The sequence below is a fragment of the Emydura macquarii genome, unplaced genomic scaffold, assembly GCF_026122565.2.
Source record: "Emydura macquarii macquarii isolate MOO-44397 ecotype Brisbane River unplaced genomic scaffold, CSIRO-AGI_Emac_v2 contig_1551, whole genome shotgun sequence".
Lineage (NCBI taxonomy): Eukaryota > Metazoa > Chordata > Testudines > Chelidae > Emydura > Emydura macquarii.
In genome coordinates, this window is record NW_027131688.1 from 17,139,518 (window position 1) to 17,158,175 (window position 18,658).

At 44.8% G+C, this 18,658-nt stretch overlaps 1 protein-coding gene and 1 long non-coding RNA gene across 2 annotated transcripts in view; both read left to right on the forward strand.

The window, feature by feature from the left end:
* Positions 1–6,890, forward strand: part of LOC137157723 (uncharacterized) — a 116,737-nt gene extending 109,847 nt beyond the window's left edge. The window contains exon 3 of the long non-coding RNA XR_010921212.1: positions 6,755–6,890. This is a non-coding gene — a long non-coding RNA (uncharacterized lncRNA). The remainder of the gene's footprint in view (positions 1–6,754) is intronic.
* An 8,492-nt stretch (positions 6,891–15,382) lies between these two features.
* GPR132 (G protein-coupled receptor 132) lies at positions 15,383–18,222 on the forward strand. Its single transcript, XM_067555149.1, has one exon. The coding sequence runs from the start codon at positions 15,420–15,422 to the stop codon at positions 16,437–16,439; it is 1,020 nt and encodes a 339-aa protein (XP_067411250.1). The 5' UTR covers positions 15,383–15,419; the 3' UTR covers positions 16,440–18,222.
* Positions 18,223–18,658: the final 436 nt, after the last annotated feature.

An 18,658-nucleotide genomic window follows, 5' to 3' on the forward strand; every position in this document is an offset into this window, starting at 1 on the left:
GATTGTTTTTGTTTTTTTGTTTTTAAAAAATGTATTTTGAGTTATTTTATTTGCCTTCTGGTCTCTAAATATTTAGAGCACTGGTCCTATTTTAAAGTTTTTCCCTGAAACCAGGAGGATTATGAATTTATTTTTCCTTTTAAATGAAAGCTGAGATTCTTGTGTAATTGCTTAATTTAGCAGCTGGGACTTAAAGAATAACACCAAATATTGCAAGTCTTGTGATTAAAGTGTGAGTTAGAAACATTATTCATGCCATGTCAGTAAATGGGCAGAATTAATCAGTTTATGCTTCTCTCCTCTTTTGTTTTTTCTTTTAAAAGTCCTGATTTTGGTGGCAAGGGAATCTGATATCAGAGAGGGTCTCTTCTTTGCCCATCAAAATTCAGTGGAATGCAACCCCATTTTCCCCATAACAACAGCTCAAACTGAGTGCTCCTCTCTGAATTTCACTTCTCATACTTTTTTCCTTTGCAGGCTTGGCTGTTGTTTCTTTGCTTTGTCATCCAGCTCCCTGCTGTTTCCTTTCCCAGCTGTGTTTATAGCCTGCTACTGCAGCCACTATGTGTGGTAGCTAGTTAACCCTCCCCTTAAGACTTAGACCTAGATTTGCTGGTGTGCCCAATATACCCTGGGCGCAGCTTAAAGTGGCCCATAAAAGACCAGGTTGTACCTCCACAATTCTGGGGCTCGTTTTCTACTGCCCCTGCCCTGATGTGGTTTATAGCATCCTCAGGCTGCGCTAAACCAGTGGGTCTCAACCTTTCCAGACTATTGTATCCCTTTTAGGAGTCTGATTTGTCTTGCGTACTCCAAGTTTCACCTCACTTAAAAACTACTTGCTTGCAAAATCAGACATAAAAATACAAAAGTGTCACAGCACACTATTGCTGAAAAATTGCTTACTTTCTCATTTTGTCTGTATGACACTTTAGTTGTGCTGACTTCACTGATGCGTTTTATGTAGCCTGTTGTAAAACTAGGCAATACCTAGATACGTTGATACCTAGATACGCGTACCCCTAGTTGAGAACCACTTCTCAAAACTATGCCAACGGGATGTGGTCCCTAGGAGCCAATCCAGACCTAGATTTCAGCAAACTTAAAGGATGAATTATACACTCACAAAAGCAAGGAAACTGTCCAAATATCAGGATATTTCATTCCATGAAAAGGCATGATATTACCAAAGGGTGGACGTCTGAAAAGAGTCTGGTAGCCTTTATATAATGTCCCTGTATGGAGAAGAAGAACATCATGATTTTGGTATCGGCAAGGGAAGACACACTGGAAATCACTGGTAGCTGGGATTTTAAATTACTAGCTTTATTGTAGTGCCTGAGAGCTCTAGTCAAGAATCAGGACCCCATTGTACTCAGCGCTGTACAAACAAATAACACAAAGAGTGCCCTGGCCCCAGTGAGCTTGCGTCTAGGATTTAGACAACAGGTGACAAGTGACTGCACAAAGAAGGGGCAAGGAGGAGGACAGGATGAAGCAGAGACTGGTGTGTTTGCATGAATGTCTTTTTAGGCACAAATTATATATATGCCAAATGTTAAATAATGCCAGATAAGGAAAACTACAGTTAGCATCTGACCTAGGTGATGCAAAAGGCAGGTCAGTGTGAGACAGTGCAAATGCCAGTCACTCAGCCACAAAGTGGATAGGATAATATCTTGTATAGGACCAACTTCTCTTAGTTAGAGAGACAAGCTTCCAAGCTTACGCAGGGTTCTCTTTCAGGTCTGAGAAATGTACTCAGGGCATCATGGTGAAATACAAGGTGGAACAGATTATTTAGCATGAGTAGTTGCGATGTATTTCAAGGGACCGTGCAAGGTAAAATGGCCAGTTAACCCAGCAGTTCTAAACCAGGGGCCCGAGACCCCCTAGGGGCTGCGAGCAGGTTTCAGGGGGTCTGCCAAATTAAACCAGAGAACAAGGCCGGCGTTAGAGTCACTGAAGCCAAAATCCAAGCTCCGCCGTGCTGAAGCTCGAGCAACTTAGTTTTGTGGGGCTTCCTGTGGTGTGGGGCCTGAAGCAATTGCCCGGCTTGCCACCCCTAAAGGCCAGCCCTGGATTTTAGTCTACTGGATGTTCAGAAAAACAATTATTGTGGCACAGGTGGGCCCTGGAGTTTGAATAGCATGTTTGCGTGGGGGAGGGAGGAGAGGCAGGAGCCTCAGAAAGAAAAAGATTGAGAATCCTTGCGTTAATGCATCCAGTCATGGGGGGGAAAGAAAGCAGGGGAGGGAGAAGGGGAGCTGCAGGGGCGGGGGCGGGGGCGTTGTTAGTGGTTATAGATTGCTGTAATAAACCATAAATCCCGTGCCTCTGTTCAGGCCATGTGGATTCAGTTCACAAAGCGATCACTCTATATCTGACCTGTCAGTCCTCATCCTCAAAGGAAACCCGCACAACACTTTCAAAAGACGAGCCTGGGAGTTTGAATTCATAACTTCGTTATGATTTTTAGTGGACTGAACAGAGACAGTCACTGGATTTATGGCATATTCCAACAATCTATAACCCACTAACAATGCCCCCGCAGTTGCCCTTCCTCCAGCTTTCTTCTCCCGTTATTGGAGGGGCGTTAATCGGCCACTTAACCTTGAATGGTCTCTTGAAATACATGTTAACTACTTATGCTAAACAATCTGTTCTACCTCGTATTTAGCTGTGCCACTCTCAGTTCCTTTCCCAGACCAGAAGAGCTCTGTGTAAGAGCGAAAGTTTGTCTCTTTCACCAACAGAAGTTGGTCCAGTAAAAGATATGACCTCACTCATCTTGTCTCTGCAATATTCTGGGGCAAACGTGTCTACAACAGCACTGCATAGTCACTCAGCTAGGAAGTAGTGGTTGATGGGGCAAGAATTAGTAAAAAAAAAAAAAAAAAAAACCCAAATCTCATGGGGAAAAGTGAAAGGGGGCCTCTTAAAAGCAATAGATTCCCTGAGCAGAAATGTGGTAGAGTGTGCAAGGGAGAACAGAGGCCGAATGAGGTCTGCCCAGCCAGTCGAAGCACGGGGGGAATATCAGAGCAGAGTGCATAGGAAGTCTGTCTGCCAAAGCAATGCAGTTGGGGAAACAGCACACAACAGGTGAACTATGCCTGTTTCTTGGCATCTGTTCAAAGACAGCATGCATGGTTGTTAACCAAAAGATTTGCAATACTGATGTTAAATTAGGACTGATTCATGGACAGATTGACTGCAGTTTGAGTTTCACTGTGCCCATCTGCTAAGTTCAGAGAAAACATAACTACCTTAAGTGCTTTTCTGCTGTTACTTTTCCACGGAAGCAAGTGCTGCACATGCTCTGAGAAGGTCTCTCGATGGCCATTGGGAGGTGAAATCATTTGTGTGTGATCCCTAATATAAGAGAGCTTGAGAACCCCTGCATGGTTAGCTGCAGGGGGAGCAGAGTTGATCTCTGGGTTTCTGATCCTCTACGGTTCGAAATACTGGACTCCTGCTCACTGTAGTGGGAGAAGAGACGTCTCAGCACTTCCCAGGATCAGGCTCTTGATAAAATGGAGGCTTACTGTTCCTATCACTCAAAGAGTCCTTTTAAGCTAATGGTAACCTGCATATTTATTACACAGCAGAGGCTGACAAATCTGGTTCAAAAATGATTTCGTTCCTTGTTCCTGCAAAGCATTTTAGCATGTGTGCAATGGAACTGAACATGTCGTAGAATCAGTGGGATTATGCACTTGAGAAAAATGACACACGTGCTTAAGTGCTGTCACGGTTAGGGGGCAGCCTGCATCTCTTGTCCCAGAATGCCTCTCCTCCCAAGCGTCAGGTCTCATGGCTTTACCTATCCCGGAATGGAACTCCACCATTCTCCCACTCTTCGACCTGGATCTCGGTACCACTCCCCATCTAAGCCAATTGCTTTTTCCCAGGCAGGGTGGACTGGACACCTGTGTCTCTTCCCTCTGGGAGTCTGTGACCAGTGATACACAGTGACAAACAGCCTTCTTACAACAAGTGGGTTCATTTAGCAAACAGAACAAAGCATGAGAAAAGATGATTTTAAAGCAGCCTACACCCATGTTTTGAGTCAGCTAACCTTACTCTCCTTCACCATGAGCTCAGTTAGATGGACGTTGCTCTTGAGATACAGGAACAGAATGGGCCCAACTTGACATTCTTCTGACAAGCCCAGGAGCTTCTGGGAACCAGCCTGGTCTCAGTTGGCCTTCCAGAAAGCATCTGCCCCGGAGTCTGTTTTTTTCCCTCTCCATGTCTGCCTACACTGCAGTCAGAAGGTGCGATTGCAGCATGTTTAGACATAGCCCAGCTAGCTTTCCTCTAGCAGTGAAGGGGGGGCTGCTTGGGGACGGTGACCACTCAAGCCTGCACCTGGGGCCTGGGTGATTCCATGCAGCTGCTCGTGCTTCTGCGGATTCACTGCTACTCTGACTCGAGCGAGCCGGTGCTCCATCTGCACGGGCTGCAGTCCCATCTCCTGACTGCTGTGTAGACATACTCTCGGGGAGACTCCTGTTTCTCAAAGTCCTGCCGTCCCTGTGTGTGAGTCAGAACCAAATTGCCACTTATCGCAATGGCTTTTATTAAAAGGCATAGGTGTGAAGTCTTCCTTTTGCCTGAGACTGGTTTGTCGCAGTCAGAAGGTTGCCACCTCTGAGGTGCAAAGAACAGGGATATGTGGGATGTCCCTGAACCCATAAAACAGCTGGCAGTGTGTACAGACTTTCCACGACACCTACCTCAAAGGGACAATCCTAGGAAAGCCTGGACAGGGAGCAGCCCTAGCCGAAACTGCCTGCCCCCTTGACATTCCTAGCCTCCATCTCAGGAGCCCTATAGGTAAAACCCACGTTCAGAACAATTTTCATTACCTAGCACCCCCACATCTGTCACGAGTGCTTTGCGGGATCAGGGCCTCAGTGTTGGACCTGCTGACAAGCAATAGGTCTTTCTGAGCTGCTAGGCGTTTGTCTGATGGAACACCACGTACTGACTTCTTTTGCAGATTTTGTGGTCCAAGAGTGAGCTCAGGCAGAATTTTGAAATCAAGTCCTGCTGGGTAAAGTTACAGAAGCCTTATCTGCTGGAAATTATTAGTATACTCCCTACTATCAAAGACTCTCATTAGAGGTGTCTGAGAACTTTAAGAAGGCATTTAAGCATGAAAGCCTGACAGTTTCTTTGCGGCTGAGGAGGGTGGGGTTGTCAGACCTCAGGAGTCTGCCTACCTTTGGCACAGTGGGGGATGTTAGCTACTTTGACCCATCCAGATGCTTTACTTTCCTTAAGCTGTCAACTTGCCTGGTGCCAAACTTCAGGCTGCAACTGAGGGATGACATTGCAGGGACTCCTGGTTGTTTTCCTGACTGCAAAGTAGCTCTCCTCATTTTGCAGCACATTCTCTCTCTCTAGACAGCCTTTTAGGTGCACACAATCAGATCAGCCGCCTGCTTTCCCACAGCCAGTCCTGCAGCAGAAATGGACAAGTCCTCTGATGTGCAATCAAAGAAGGAAACAGTACTGCCAACCACATTAGTACTAAACTATGAGTCAGACCTCCCAGCCCCCTACAAAGCATGATTTTTAAAAAATCATTGTGGGGTTTTTCTCTCTCTTGATTTTTGAACCGCCCACCTCCTACCCGCCCCCAGTGTGTTTGTAACAATTAGTGTCATCAACTCTCCCAGATTCATTAAGGTGATTTTGGTCCCCAGAGCTCTCACCTCTACATTTGCTTGTCCCTCTGCCCAGCAACTAATTCTGCCCCAGCTACTACCAGGACATCAATCCTGTCTCCTGGTCCCACGTCAGTTCTGTCGTCCATATCTGTTCTGTCCCCCCAGCCTCACTTCTGCTCCTCCTGCCACTCCAGGAGTTCTTCACACCCTGTCCCAGGCCAGGCAGTGCTAGGTGGGAGGAAAGCTGAGGAGCTGTCCCCTTGCTCTATGGGAGGGGAAGGGTGAGGGGGAGCAGAGACACCCTCAGATGCTGACCCCTTTCTTCCCCCCATCCCATGGGAACAGTGTTGGCTCCTGGGAGGTTGTGGGGGAAGAGAGAGCTGCCTGCTTTCTGCAGCAACCCAGATTGGCTGTTCTGCCCCAGGAGGGGGGCAAGTGGGAAAGGCAGCCAGGCGGAGGGGGCTTCCCCCAGGCAGGGCTGAAATCCACTAGAGGGCTAGAGCCAGGATTCAGAAGAGGCTCAGAATGAAAAATGACGCTGCTGGTGCCCAATATGTATGCTAGCATCACTGTCATTATTCCAGACAGAACACAGGAATTCAGGAATCGCTAGACTGGATCAGACATTCATCTATCTACTTAGGTTGATACCAGCTGCTTTAGAAGAAGGTGCAAGAAACCTCAAATGGGAAACTCCCCCTCTCCCCTTTAGCTAGTTTGGCTTATGTCTTGAAGCATGAGGATTTAAATCTTTTCCAAATGTTGGAGGTGGGTTTTTATCCTAACCACAATAGCGGTGGATGTTTTATTATCCAAATAAATATCCTGCATTCTCGGTTCCTAATGATAGACTTTCACAGGCAGGGATGATTAGGAAGCAAGGAATAAATACAATATATTCATCTTACCCGTATGCAGTGTTGTTGTAGCCATGTTGGTCCCAGGACATTAGAGAGACAAGGGGGGTGAGATTCCTTTTGTGGTCCCAGTCAGTTATCCCCTACGGTTGCCATCTCTGTTAACAGAAGTCGGTCCAATAAAAGGTATCACCTCACCCCATCTTGTCTTTTTAGTATCCTGGGACAGACATGGCTACAGCAACACTGCCTGCAAAAATGGAAGATACTGACTTTTGTCATCTAAAATGTACATTCCACAACATGAAGAAAAAGGAAGCAAAATTGAATAGTGACGTCTACTAAAACAGAAGTTGGTCCAGTAAAAGATATTACTTCACCCACCAGGCCTCTCCCCTTACCGGTTATACGGCTTTGATTCCGCTCACATTATGGATTTCAGGCTGTGTCTCCACTTGGAGCTGGGGGTGTGACTCCCAGCTCATGAAGACATACTTGCAGTAGTCCTCATCAAGCTAGCGTGCTAAAAGGAATAAGCTAGCCATGGTAACGTGGCAAGTGGTGGTGCAGACTCTCTGCTCCAAGTGTGTGCACACAGGCTTCAGGCAGGTTTGTACTCAGTCAGGGGCTTACCCTGCGTGGCTGCTCACTGTTCCCTGTGCTACCTGAACTACACTCCTATTTTTAGTGTGCTAGTTCAATGAGAACTAACGCAGGTATGTCTGCACAAGCTGGGAATCCCACCTCTAGCTCCCAGTGTAGCTGTATCTTTGGAGTGTCTTTTTTTCTTTTCTCTTCCTCCTCGTCTCCAAGTGAGTCCATCCAAAGACTTTCAGCTCAGTGAAAAGCTTTTCGGTTCCACTGTAGTGCCCCCTCTAACTCTTACAGTACTCATGTGTCCTTTACTTTTCTAATAGGAGCTATTTTTGTAACCCACTCCTTTTTCCTCTGCAGATCAAGATCGTTGTTTTACATGATAGAGGTTTGCAAATCTAATGGATGATAGATACAAACAAAAGAGATCATCTTTTTCAATCATTTCTCTCTGGGTTTTAGTTCTCTTTCTTAATCAGATGTGAGCTGACGCAAAATGCTTCAGGCAGTAAATAAGTCGTCAAAGACTGGTGGCAAATTCACCCATGGCCCAATTGAGCAATAGCCGCCCTTGATTAAGTCAATCAAAGCTGGGGTTGCTCTGAACTGTTCTCTTTTCTGTTCTTTGCTAAACGCAACATTTTAAAATGAGATTCTCAGTTGCAGTTTATGAACTCTAGTGAAATCAAATCTGAAGTACTCGGGGTCTCATATCTGAGGTATCATGCCCTGCCCCTCACCTTACGCCCTCCCAAAGCTGTAAATGTAGATTAATTAAACTAATTTATGAATTAAATCCAGAATGCTCTGCATAGTTCCGAGGACTCCCCAGAAGGACTGACGCCCCAGAGCATGCACACACTTTATTTCAAGCACATGGAATAGGATCTGCCTAAAGTTAAGCACATTCTTAAATGCTCTGTTGAATTATGGCTAAGATACTCATCTTGGCACGTCTCACGAGAAGGGAAGGAACTTTCACATGCTGACTGGTTTGAGTTGTATTCAGTAGACCCAAGGGAATAGAGAAGCCCCAGAGTTCAGCTAAATTTAAACAGAACTGCTAAAGCAGAGTAAAGCAGACAGGCTACTACTGTAGAGGCCCATCTTTGGCTGAAAGGGATCTCCTCCAGAAGGGTAATGGTGTCCTCACCAAAGATGACTTTAGATGCTTAGCCAGACCACCAATGCTTCTGAGGTTCACGCATCACTGCCAGAAATTTCAAATGAAAGACCGGAAGAAGCTGATAGATTTCATGTCAACAACTGATCTTGCTTAACAGCGCATTTTTCTAGCTCTTAACCTTGGAGCTCCCACCTGTAACATCTTAGCATCACGGCTGACCTGTAACCCTTATAAATGCATCACAATGTTGACAGGCAGTCAAACTGCAGGTTACTCTCTCCTCTCTGGTCTGCACTACAGTGTGGGTCACCACTGGCTATTTTGCACTTATTCCTTATGTAAAATGTTCACTGAGAGAACCGAGTGAAAAAATTCATGGTCAATCATTTACTCAACAAACGTAGCCTTTTCTTAGCTGCAGGAGCCGCTTCTGACTTTCTTTAATGTATTCATTATTCAGAATTATTTGCCAAACACTTCTATAAATAACTCTTATTCTCCTGCTTGTTTACAAGACCTTTGTGTGAGTATTTTGAAATTTGAGCTGTCTAGTTCATTTTGATTGGTCACATGGTATGTTTCTGGTCCCTGATTGGATGGGCATAATTTAGGAACATGATTCTGATGCAAATACTCATGTTTACACGTTTAAAGCTTGCTGCCTATGAAAAATCTCTACCATTTCCTGAAAATTCAACCATTTCCGTTAACACTGCTGCTGGCAAACTTGCTCATTAGAATATTCACAGAAAGTAAATATGAAAAAGGTGCAAACACAATTGAAATAGATCATTTATTTTATTTGAAAGACTATTCTAGGAACATTTTGGGCAATATTTGCCCCTGCTCTGTGCAGTGATATAAACGTGAGTGCTGGATATGGCACAAGTGCAGAATAATAATCTCGTTTATACAGTGACAGAGGAGAAGGTTGTTTGTGGAAAACAATTTCCTCTTCAAACATGACCATAAGGCTCTGAAACACTGCTACCTTAGAACCATTTGCTAGCACAACACTAGTGCTTTGAAAGGATTATTTCTAAAGGTGCACTGTTTGTGAAAAGGATGTCCAGTGTGGACCCAACCTGCAAAACTACATCAAAGATCATGGCCCAGAACCACAAAGGTATTTAGGTGTCTGACTTCCATTGAAACCAATGCCTTTGAGGATTTGGGCCTGTGTCTCTAAAAGAGGCTTTTAATGGCTCGTTTTTCTTTGCCTGCTCTATGACAGTGCACGCAAACACATGCCAACAACCGTTCTTTCTTACCACCTTAGATTTTTCTCACTGACATTTGACAGTTATTTAAGGAGGAAGTTTATTTGCATCTGCTTTTTACGTTCATCAGTAAGCCCAAGGCCAAAAAATAAGCACACTGATATCTGCATAGACCTAAATAGACTCAAAGAAATAGTACACATCTCCTTCCAGGGCCCAGCCACAACATCCTCAAAACAGCTGGGAGGTATGGGGAGGAGCCAGGACAGTGGTTCTCCCTCATTGGCTGACCAAGAACGGGAAGAGCAGCCCACCCCTTCTGAGGAATGTCAGGCTGGTCCAGGTGCCACTGAGGAACAAAGATTCCTGATGCTCCCATAGAGGATGGGTGACTCGGCATTGACCTCTACTCAAGGCTTACCTAGCCCTTGCTGTTGCTTTATGGCTTATTTCCAGCATTACCTTGTCCGTCAGGTCAAGAAGGCATCGTCTACACAATAGCCTGTCTACTGCTTCCTTCCAGCTTCTACCTTGCTGCTGATTCCTATGCTACATTGCAGGTATTCTTGGGAGGAAACGTGTCCTTTCAGTGACTAGCAGCAGATTGGCGCAGGCAGTGCAGAAAGGTGACATTCAATAAACAACAGTTACTTCAACAAAAATGTGCCAAAAAAAAAAATGCACAGCTAAAGCTTTTTGCACTGTTATAACTTTAAATGGTCAAACGGCCACTGACCAGATGAGTGACCACTGTGAATATGCAGATGCTGTGGTCTCTACTGTTACCTTGTCCTGAGCTTGCTAGTTTGTTCACCCGTTGCACGTTGTCTTGGATTGTGAGCTCTCTAGGACAGAACTGGCTTTGTGGTGTTTGTACAGTGCCTAGTGCACTGGGACCTGAGACTTGATTTGGCTTACTGGGTGCTGCCATGCTAACAATAATGGACGGTTTGTTTGCTTTTTTATAGGTTTATCATGCAATATTTGCTCTGAGGTTGAGGCCTTGTATGTCAAGTTTCAGGCAAGTGTATGTTTGGGACTTGGTTATAAATCACTAGCTAGGCTACAGTCATAAATTAAACCTAAATAATAAACCATAAATTAGACCTGGGCATGAAGCTTTCAGCACCTAGGAAACTCCAGCAAGTACGGAATGCTGCAACACATCGCCGTAGCAATAGGGGCTGCCACAGGCACATGACACCTCGCCGCCGCTCTCTGCACCGGCTTCCCAGAGAATTTTGAATCTAGGTCACAGTCTTGGTCTTTATCTTCACGGTGCTCCAAGGCCTGGGACCGGGTATCTAAAAGACCATGTAAAGCTCTGGGATAAAGACCCTGGTCGACAACTCTTCTCCTCTGGCCCAGTGGAACTCCCTGGAATCAGAGTGAAGCTCATCTGAGCGGGAGACCAGGCTTTTCCTGGTCTGTGCAATGTACTCCTCCAGGAACTAAGGCACTTCACAAACCTCACCACCGTTCGCTCCAAGCACAAGGCACATTTCTTTGACCTGCCTCCTCTAACGTAAACATACAGCAACTGTTTTTTTTTAAATATACCCTAAAACACGACCAAAATGACACACTCCACTGCACACACATCTCTCCCTGGGGAGCGGGGGAGAGAACAAATAATACATGACAGTTATGCAATCACATCGCTCAACGCTCTGCTGAAAGGTTCTCAGATCCTGTGGTGATCAGCATGGTCTAGGAACCTATATAGAAGAACAGCCTCAAAACAATTGCTTAGGAGTCTGGAGTTTCCCTCCCAAAATCACTATTGCTTTACTATCGAATCATTCTGATGCTTCATGTTCAAAAACAAAGGAACCTTCAAATCCCCCTTTAGAGAATCTGGGCCAGCACGCTAGGAACAGGAAGGTCCCATTCTCCAAAAGAAGAAACATGAGGCATTGTGGCCCCAGCTAGGAGCAGGGGTTAAGCACCTTGATTAATGTAGTGACCACTGGCTACTACTGCCTAGTCTGTGGGGCATCGTGTGCCACAAAGGGAGATGCAGCGAGCTCAGGGAACTCAGCCAGATCAGTTAGCTTGTTTCTTTTGCAGACAGCTGATTCTTTAATTCCCCTACAAACACACAGCCTGATTCTGATCGCCTCGCTCACACCAGGTATCACCTTACGCCTCCAGCAGTGCCAGGACTACTCTAGAGTAAGATAGCGAGGAGTGAGGGTATCGGAATCTGCACAAGTTTCTTTCTGCCCTTTGCCTGCTCATTTGTCACGTCTGGCAATTTGTCTTCACTCAGACACTACTGACATCGCGCAAACCTCTGACTGTGTATGTGTGTGTGTGTATATATATATATATATATATATAGCACTGGATAGCTCACCACAATCTTCCTGCGAAACCTTTATTACTATTTACATAGTACTATGAATACACATAGGTCGTTGCTACCCCAAGTACTTTACAATCTCAATACCTAATTTATCTAGAGTGCTTCTGTGGCTCCCATTACCATTGTATCTTAGTACCTATAATATATTTATCCTCACAACACCTCATAAGGCAGGGCAGTGCTGTTATGCCCCTTTTACTGATATGGCACAGAGAGACTAAATGACTTGCCCATGATCACACAGGACATCTGTGGCAGAGCAAGGAATTGCATCTTGGTCTCTCAAGTCCCAGAGTGGCTCCCTAACCCCTGGACGACCCATGTTCTATGGCAGCACTTATTCACATAGTCCCAGTGAAGTAAACTTCCTTGGGTGTGCAAGTGTTTATAGGATCAGGCAGCCAGGTGCAACACAGTAGATAGGAAGCGTCATAACAATGTCAGCTCATTAGGGATGCTTGTGGTTACCTCTGCAACTTGGCCGTACGCCTTTTTTAAAAAAATGCTCATTTGATTTTAGCATATCTTTTTTAATTTTGCCATATGAAAATGTTGCAAAAGTGGGATGGATTCTGCCCTCTTATACATCATGCCAGTGGCATATAGGGGCCACAAAGAGACCAGCATGGAATTTCCCCAGCACATAAGTAGTGCAGAACTGCTGTGAGCAGGTGTGTGCCGCCTCCCTTCTCAAGCGCCAGTATAGTAGGCATGCTGGGATAGCTGGTGGGGTCAGACTTGTAGTGACTTTATGGGGATTTTGGGCTGCCACAGAATGAGTCATTAGGCAACCTGGGTAAGGCTGCCACAAATTAGAGTAGCCCCGAGGCTGCTCTAACTTACACTGAGGGATGCTTCAGCCACCTTTGCTCTCCTGGGCTGGGCTGGGCTTTCTGTGTGCAGCTCTCAAGAGATGTAGCACAGACGCTAACCCAGAGCAGTAAGTACGCTACCTGTGCATGCCCACGAGCTCCAGGTGGGCACATCTGACTTCACCTTGGCTGCTCTCCACATCCCTTATGCTGGGCTGTGTCTAGCTGGCCTAATGGAATCCTATAGGCCAGCTTCTCCCTCATGCCCCTAGGCCAGGACGGCTAACACTGTCTGGTCCTTGTAATCGGTGGCCCCACAAGCAGGGCCCAAGCATCATTTTTTCGGGCCCAGTACAAACTTGTAACACGGGCCCCCTCCCCCACACACACCACAATCCCTCATCCCGTACATACAATCGCATGAGCCATGAAAAAAAATTTTCTCGTGGTAATGGGGGTTGCAGCCTGGGTTAGGCTCCTCCGGGCCGCAGTAGGCCCTGCCCACAAGGGTGGTTAGACCTCCTGTTCAGAGCGCTTTGCTTTTCTTCCTTTACTTTGCCTCCACTTCCTACCTTTGTTTGTGCTTGTCTCTTTGCTCTTGTTCGTCTAACGTGTGTGTAAGAGCGAGGACCCTTCGCGCTGTGACTTCCTGTTGTTTCCAAGAAGTATCAGACAGGTGCTGCCCACGTATGAGCCTGAATAGCCTGCAGTGTTACCTCACTTCACTGAAATTATTGGTCTCTCCGCGTGAGTAGCTGGGACAGGGGAGCAGAATAAAGCCCCAAGCGAGAGCAACAACAGTGCGTTAGAGGGCAGCGGTGTTTGTAAGGGGCCAAATTCTGATCCCCTCCTGGTGAGTAGCGCCTTACTTCATGAGTAGCCCCATGGACTCCAATGTCTGGCCCTACATGATGGCTTCTTTCAGGAATCTGCCTCTGCAGTCCCCACTAGGACCTGAAGTTTTGCTGGCACCTTTGCTCTTCAGTTTGATGGGGAGCATTTGATGCTCTCAGTCTATGGAAAGGGGGATGCAGCGTGTGTCTGGTCTCTGTGTTCCTCATGGAGGTGACTTTGGGACTGAGCAGCGGCTTTGTTTTATTAAGGATGCAATGTGGTTTAGGGCCAGCTTCTCGGGTCCTGCCCCAGAGAGTAGTGCCACGCTGTGCTGAAGTCAAGGAGGTTTCTTGTGGAGAATGGTGGTCTTCCTCACCAGAATCTGGCTCCCAGAGAACAGTGCACAGGACTGGCAGGCAGAAGATATGGGCTCTAACTCATCTCTGCCACAGGCTTCCTGTGCAACCTGGGGCACTTCAGCTCCCTGTGCCTTATTTTTCCCATCTCTGATACTCACCTGCCTCAGTGGGATGTTATGAGACATAATTAGTTAGGATCAAATTCTGCTTGGCACTACCAGGCTGCGCATTGTGGGGAGGGCAAGGACTGGGCAGAAGGAACCTCCCTTCCCCTTGCATAGGCCTCATAAAAGCCTAGCAGATTAGTGGCTGCAGCACTTGGGGTCTACTGCCTCTCTGAACATGGAGCATCAAAGAGACCAAGGGTGGGTGGGGAAGTGCTGGAGCCATGGCTCTTCTCCCTTATGTATTGGCTTCTGGAGCAGGCCTGGCATGCTGGAGGGAGCGGGTTGCATCCCATCACAGGGTGTAGAAGTGGGTGGGGTACCTGTGCACGCCCACGGGCTCTGAAGCACAGTCTCCCATGTGGTGGTGCACCTCCTCACCGTGCCCAAAGTAGAACTCTGCCTACAGGGCGCAATGGAGCCCTTAAAGTTTGTGAAGCATTTGAAGCTCCTCAGTTGGCAAGAAGCATTAATATGCCTTATTAAAATAAAACAGTGCAGGTTGTCGTCTGTGCAGGGCACCGCCTGGTTCAGGGATTTTTTTAAAAAACTAATGTGGCTAATTGGAAGACTGTGAAAATGAATCCTGTGTTATACATAACTGGGAAAATGACAAATGCTCAAAGTGGCCTTGTATTAGCAATGGATCCCCAAAGCCTCCTGCTTTCCCTGACGCTTCTTCCTCCGTAGGGGAAAAAATGGCATTCGTGTCATATCTCCCTGCCAAAGCACAGCTCCATTAGAGTTTAAAATAAGAAGTCGGTGTGTAGGCAGAGTCTGGGAGGGATCTGTTAAGCATTTGGCACAACTTGCACGGCTTGTGGTAGATCTGTAGGAAATGGGAAACGAAACCTGATCGCAAAACCAGGCAATTGCAGAAAGGCAGGGTCCGGTTTATGTCACAGGTTCTCTGATTTATGTAATAGGTCACAGTTATAGAAGAGTAGCTATCAGGTGGGTCCTGTGTAAAGAGAGTGTAAACTCACTTAGATTGTAAACTCTTTGGGACTGGGGCCATCATTTTGTTCATGACATGGGCTCCCAGGCACCACTGCAATACAAACAATAAGAAGTAATAAACTCAATGTGTCTGACCCTCAACTTACTGACACCAGTTTTGACTTCAGTGGAGTAGCGCTGGTCTAAAACCACTTGCAATATGGTAGCATCCATAAATTCACTATGGGTGAACTGGTGAGCACCCACTCACATGAGCAGTTCCAGTGAACTCAAGGTGAGGAAGGGCCGCGTGATCTATCCCTGAGTTATCAGACCATTACCTTTACTGTCACATTTTTAACAGTCTTTTACAACTGCTAATTTTCCTTCGCGTCCTTTGATTCACAGGAAACACACATTGGGAAAAACTATCCTGGGGTTTCCGCACACCACGGCGTCCCCATAATGAATGCATCCGCTAACAAGTCGGAATGCCAGCCAATGCCATTTGAGGACAGCAGGACACTTCTGGTTGTGATCTACAGTATTGTTTTTGCCATAGGCTTGCCAACGAATTGCTTAACTATATTCCTAACATTTGTACAAATCCGAAGGAAGAACATTCTTGCCATCTACCTTTTTGGCTTATCGCTGTGCGAGCTGATGTACGTGGGTACCCTGCCCCTCTGGACTATCTATGTACAAAACGAACACAAATGGAAGATGGGATCACAGGCTTGCAGGGTAACAGGATATATCTTTTTCTGCAACATATATATCAGCATTCTGCTCTTGTGTTGCATTTCTATTGATCGCTATGTGGCAGTGGTGTATGCTTTGGAATCCAAGGGGGTGAGAGGTCAGAGAAAGGCAATGTTCGTCACATTTATTCTTTTTTCTGCCGTTTTAATAATCCACTGCCCGGTATTTTTTATAAACGATGGCATGCAGACTGCAAACCGTACAACCTGCTTTGAGACTTTGCCACTCAACTTACAATTGGTTTATTTCAACTTTGCCAGGTTCGTAGTTGGATTTGCCATTCCTTGCACAATCCTCATTTTCACAAACTACAAAATTTTCCAAAGTACTAAAACAAGCTCTAGCTTGAACAACCGCCAAAAAGCCAAAGTGAAGTACTTGGCTATTTCCATCATCACCATTTTTCTGATCTGCTTTGCTCCCTACCATTTGGTGCTCCTAATAAGATCCATAAACTTTATTTTGAATCAGAATGACACATGTCCATTTGAATATCACATATATACAACGTCTGTGGTATTTCTGTGTTTCTCCACTGCTAACAGCATTGCTGATCCAGTCATCTATGTATTGGCTAGCAAAAATGTTAGAAAAGAGTTCTCCGACAGTCTGAGAGAATGGAGATTTCAATCCTCAAACAGTGCCAAGGCTGACAGTGCCAAACTGAAAAATTCAAAAGAATCACAGGAAGCAGCACAGACATCAGAAAACGATTTACAGTGATCTCTCCCCTTTCAAATGAGCTGTAGCGGTTTCTACCATCACAAGTGCCTTGCTGAAATTTCTGGTGGCAGTGATTAAGGTGTCCTCAAAAGGAGATGGAGGTCACGTGTTTGGGGCATCGCTATATGGGGATATTTACACAACAGCTTGATGTAGCTTTGTTGCAAAGTGTGGCCCAAACACTAAGTTCCTGGAGAAGAGTCGTCTGCTGTCTGGCATTCCAACCTACTTAAACCACTGCCCACCAGTATTTCCAGTCTAAACTATGCTTTGTATTGAGTATGTACAGTCAATTGACTGGCTTCCTTCAAGTCAAACTAAAACTTGACAAATTTGTTCTCAGGGGTCAATCCTTTTCTCATACACATTCAGCACCAACTTTAGCTTCTGAGGGGACTCTGTGGTTCTAATCAAGAACGTACATTTCCGGATTTGCATGCATGTATGCAGTAGTATTTGTGTTAAACATTGGAAAATGGTAGACACAAATTAAAGCCCTGAAAATATTTCTAATAAGCTTTAGACAGTGGGTTTAATTTACCTGACATCATTAAGGGAAGGCAGTAATCAAGAAGAGTTCCTCGTATTAAGTGTCTACCATGACTGACCAGCTTAAACCTCTGCAGATAAAGCCTCTGCATCAAGCTACTGTATTGGTCTGGAATTCATGGAAGGTGTATTTCAAACGTTTGATGCTTTATGTCTGTTCAAATCTTGTACTGTACTTAATAAATCTTGCAAGACACTGTAGCAAGGAGCACATTGATGTTTCCTAGTAAACAAGATGGTGACTATCTTTGACGATGCCTCCACAATTTGTTTGAATTTGAACCTCATGTCCCTTGCAAATAGAACTGCGGTGTCTAAGTTGTGAGCTGATCCTTCACTGTGGGTGTTTGATCCAGAATCCAGTAATCCATGGCACAGTTGACTGCCTTATTAACAGCAAGATACTGAGATACAGAGACTGATCTACCTTCTGACACTAGTTAAGAGCTCTCCGGGACACAGTAGTGGTATACGGGTGAGACGGTGTTGAGAAGCTTTCATTACACAGTACCAGCAAATAAATGGAGATATGTAGTGTCCAGTGCCTTCGGTCCAGCATTTCTCATGAGGACAAATTAAAAATAAAAATTAATAATTGTCAGATTGCAGCACATAGTCTATGTAAGACCTCATGCTGTTCAGACTCCTATAGTCCCTAGGTAAAGTGGGCAAAAGATTACATGAAATCTTACCTTGAACATTCTTGACATTTCTTTAGTGAAATTAGACTTTCAATGTTCTTATAAAATACAATAGTGTCATTGTAATTTATTTGGGCTATTGATTCAGTATTTCTTTTATTTAAATAATGTTGATTTCTTGAATTAAACCAGAATTAGCTATCACTGTATTATATCTATTGTTACATTTTATTGTAACTTTTATTGCTATTTAAATGTATCATTCTCCATTCTTTTTTACATTTTGAAAAAGATATCTTTGAGACTAAAGGACTTTACCTGAACTTTGTATTTTTTTTTTTTTTTACTGTTTATATTTTCTATTATCTATTTAATTTAACCTCTGGTGCCTAGCCTCAAAATGTCTGTCTCCCAAAAATATTTAGCAGAAGGCTGAATGCAATTTGGGAATTGTTTCTGAGGATAAATATATCTTTGAAGTCTGGAACAAATTCGAATGTGTTTCTTATTAGCAATGTTATTTTCTGATTCTTGTATATATACACAAGAAATTAAACCTCTTGCAGATTTACATCTTGATTTTTTGGAAAGTGCTGAATATCTAAAATTTCTGATGAAGACTTTGAAAACCAGGCCTTCCATTACTAACAAATAGATATAGATGTTGCTGAGAAGAGATATTTCCTCAGCCTAAAAAACACGTGTAACATTTTGCTTAACTATTATTATTTATATCTGTTTCATACTTAGAAGCACCCATCAGATGGGGTTTCCATTGTCTAGATAGGTTCTGTGCAAGTGAGTGCTAGGTGAAGTACAAACAGCCCCTGCCCCCCAGAGTTTACAATTTAAGACATTATGGCTGAGATTTTCATGCACTGTAGGGATCTGGCCTCCCAAATCTGATTAAAATAAATGGGAATTGGGCATCTGCATCATCTGGTGATTTTGGAAATGTCAGTCTACTTTTTTTCTTCTCATGTTAAAGCGTCACTGGACTGAAATTAAAAGCTGGTTTACAGTTACTAA

Bases quoted from the DNA above. Each gene is read 5' to 3' on its own strand.
- GPR132 (XM_067555149.1), top strand. From the start codon at position 15,420: ATGAATGCATCCGCTAACAAGTCGGAATGCCAGCCAATGCCATTTGAG.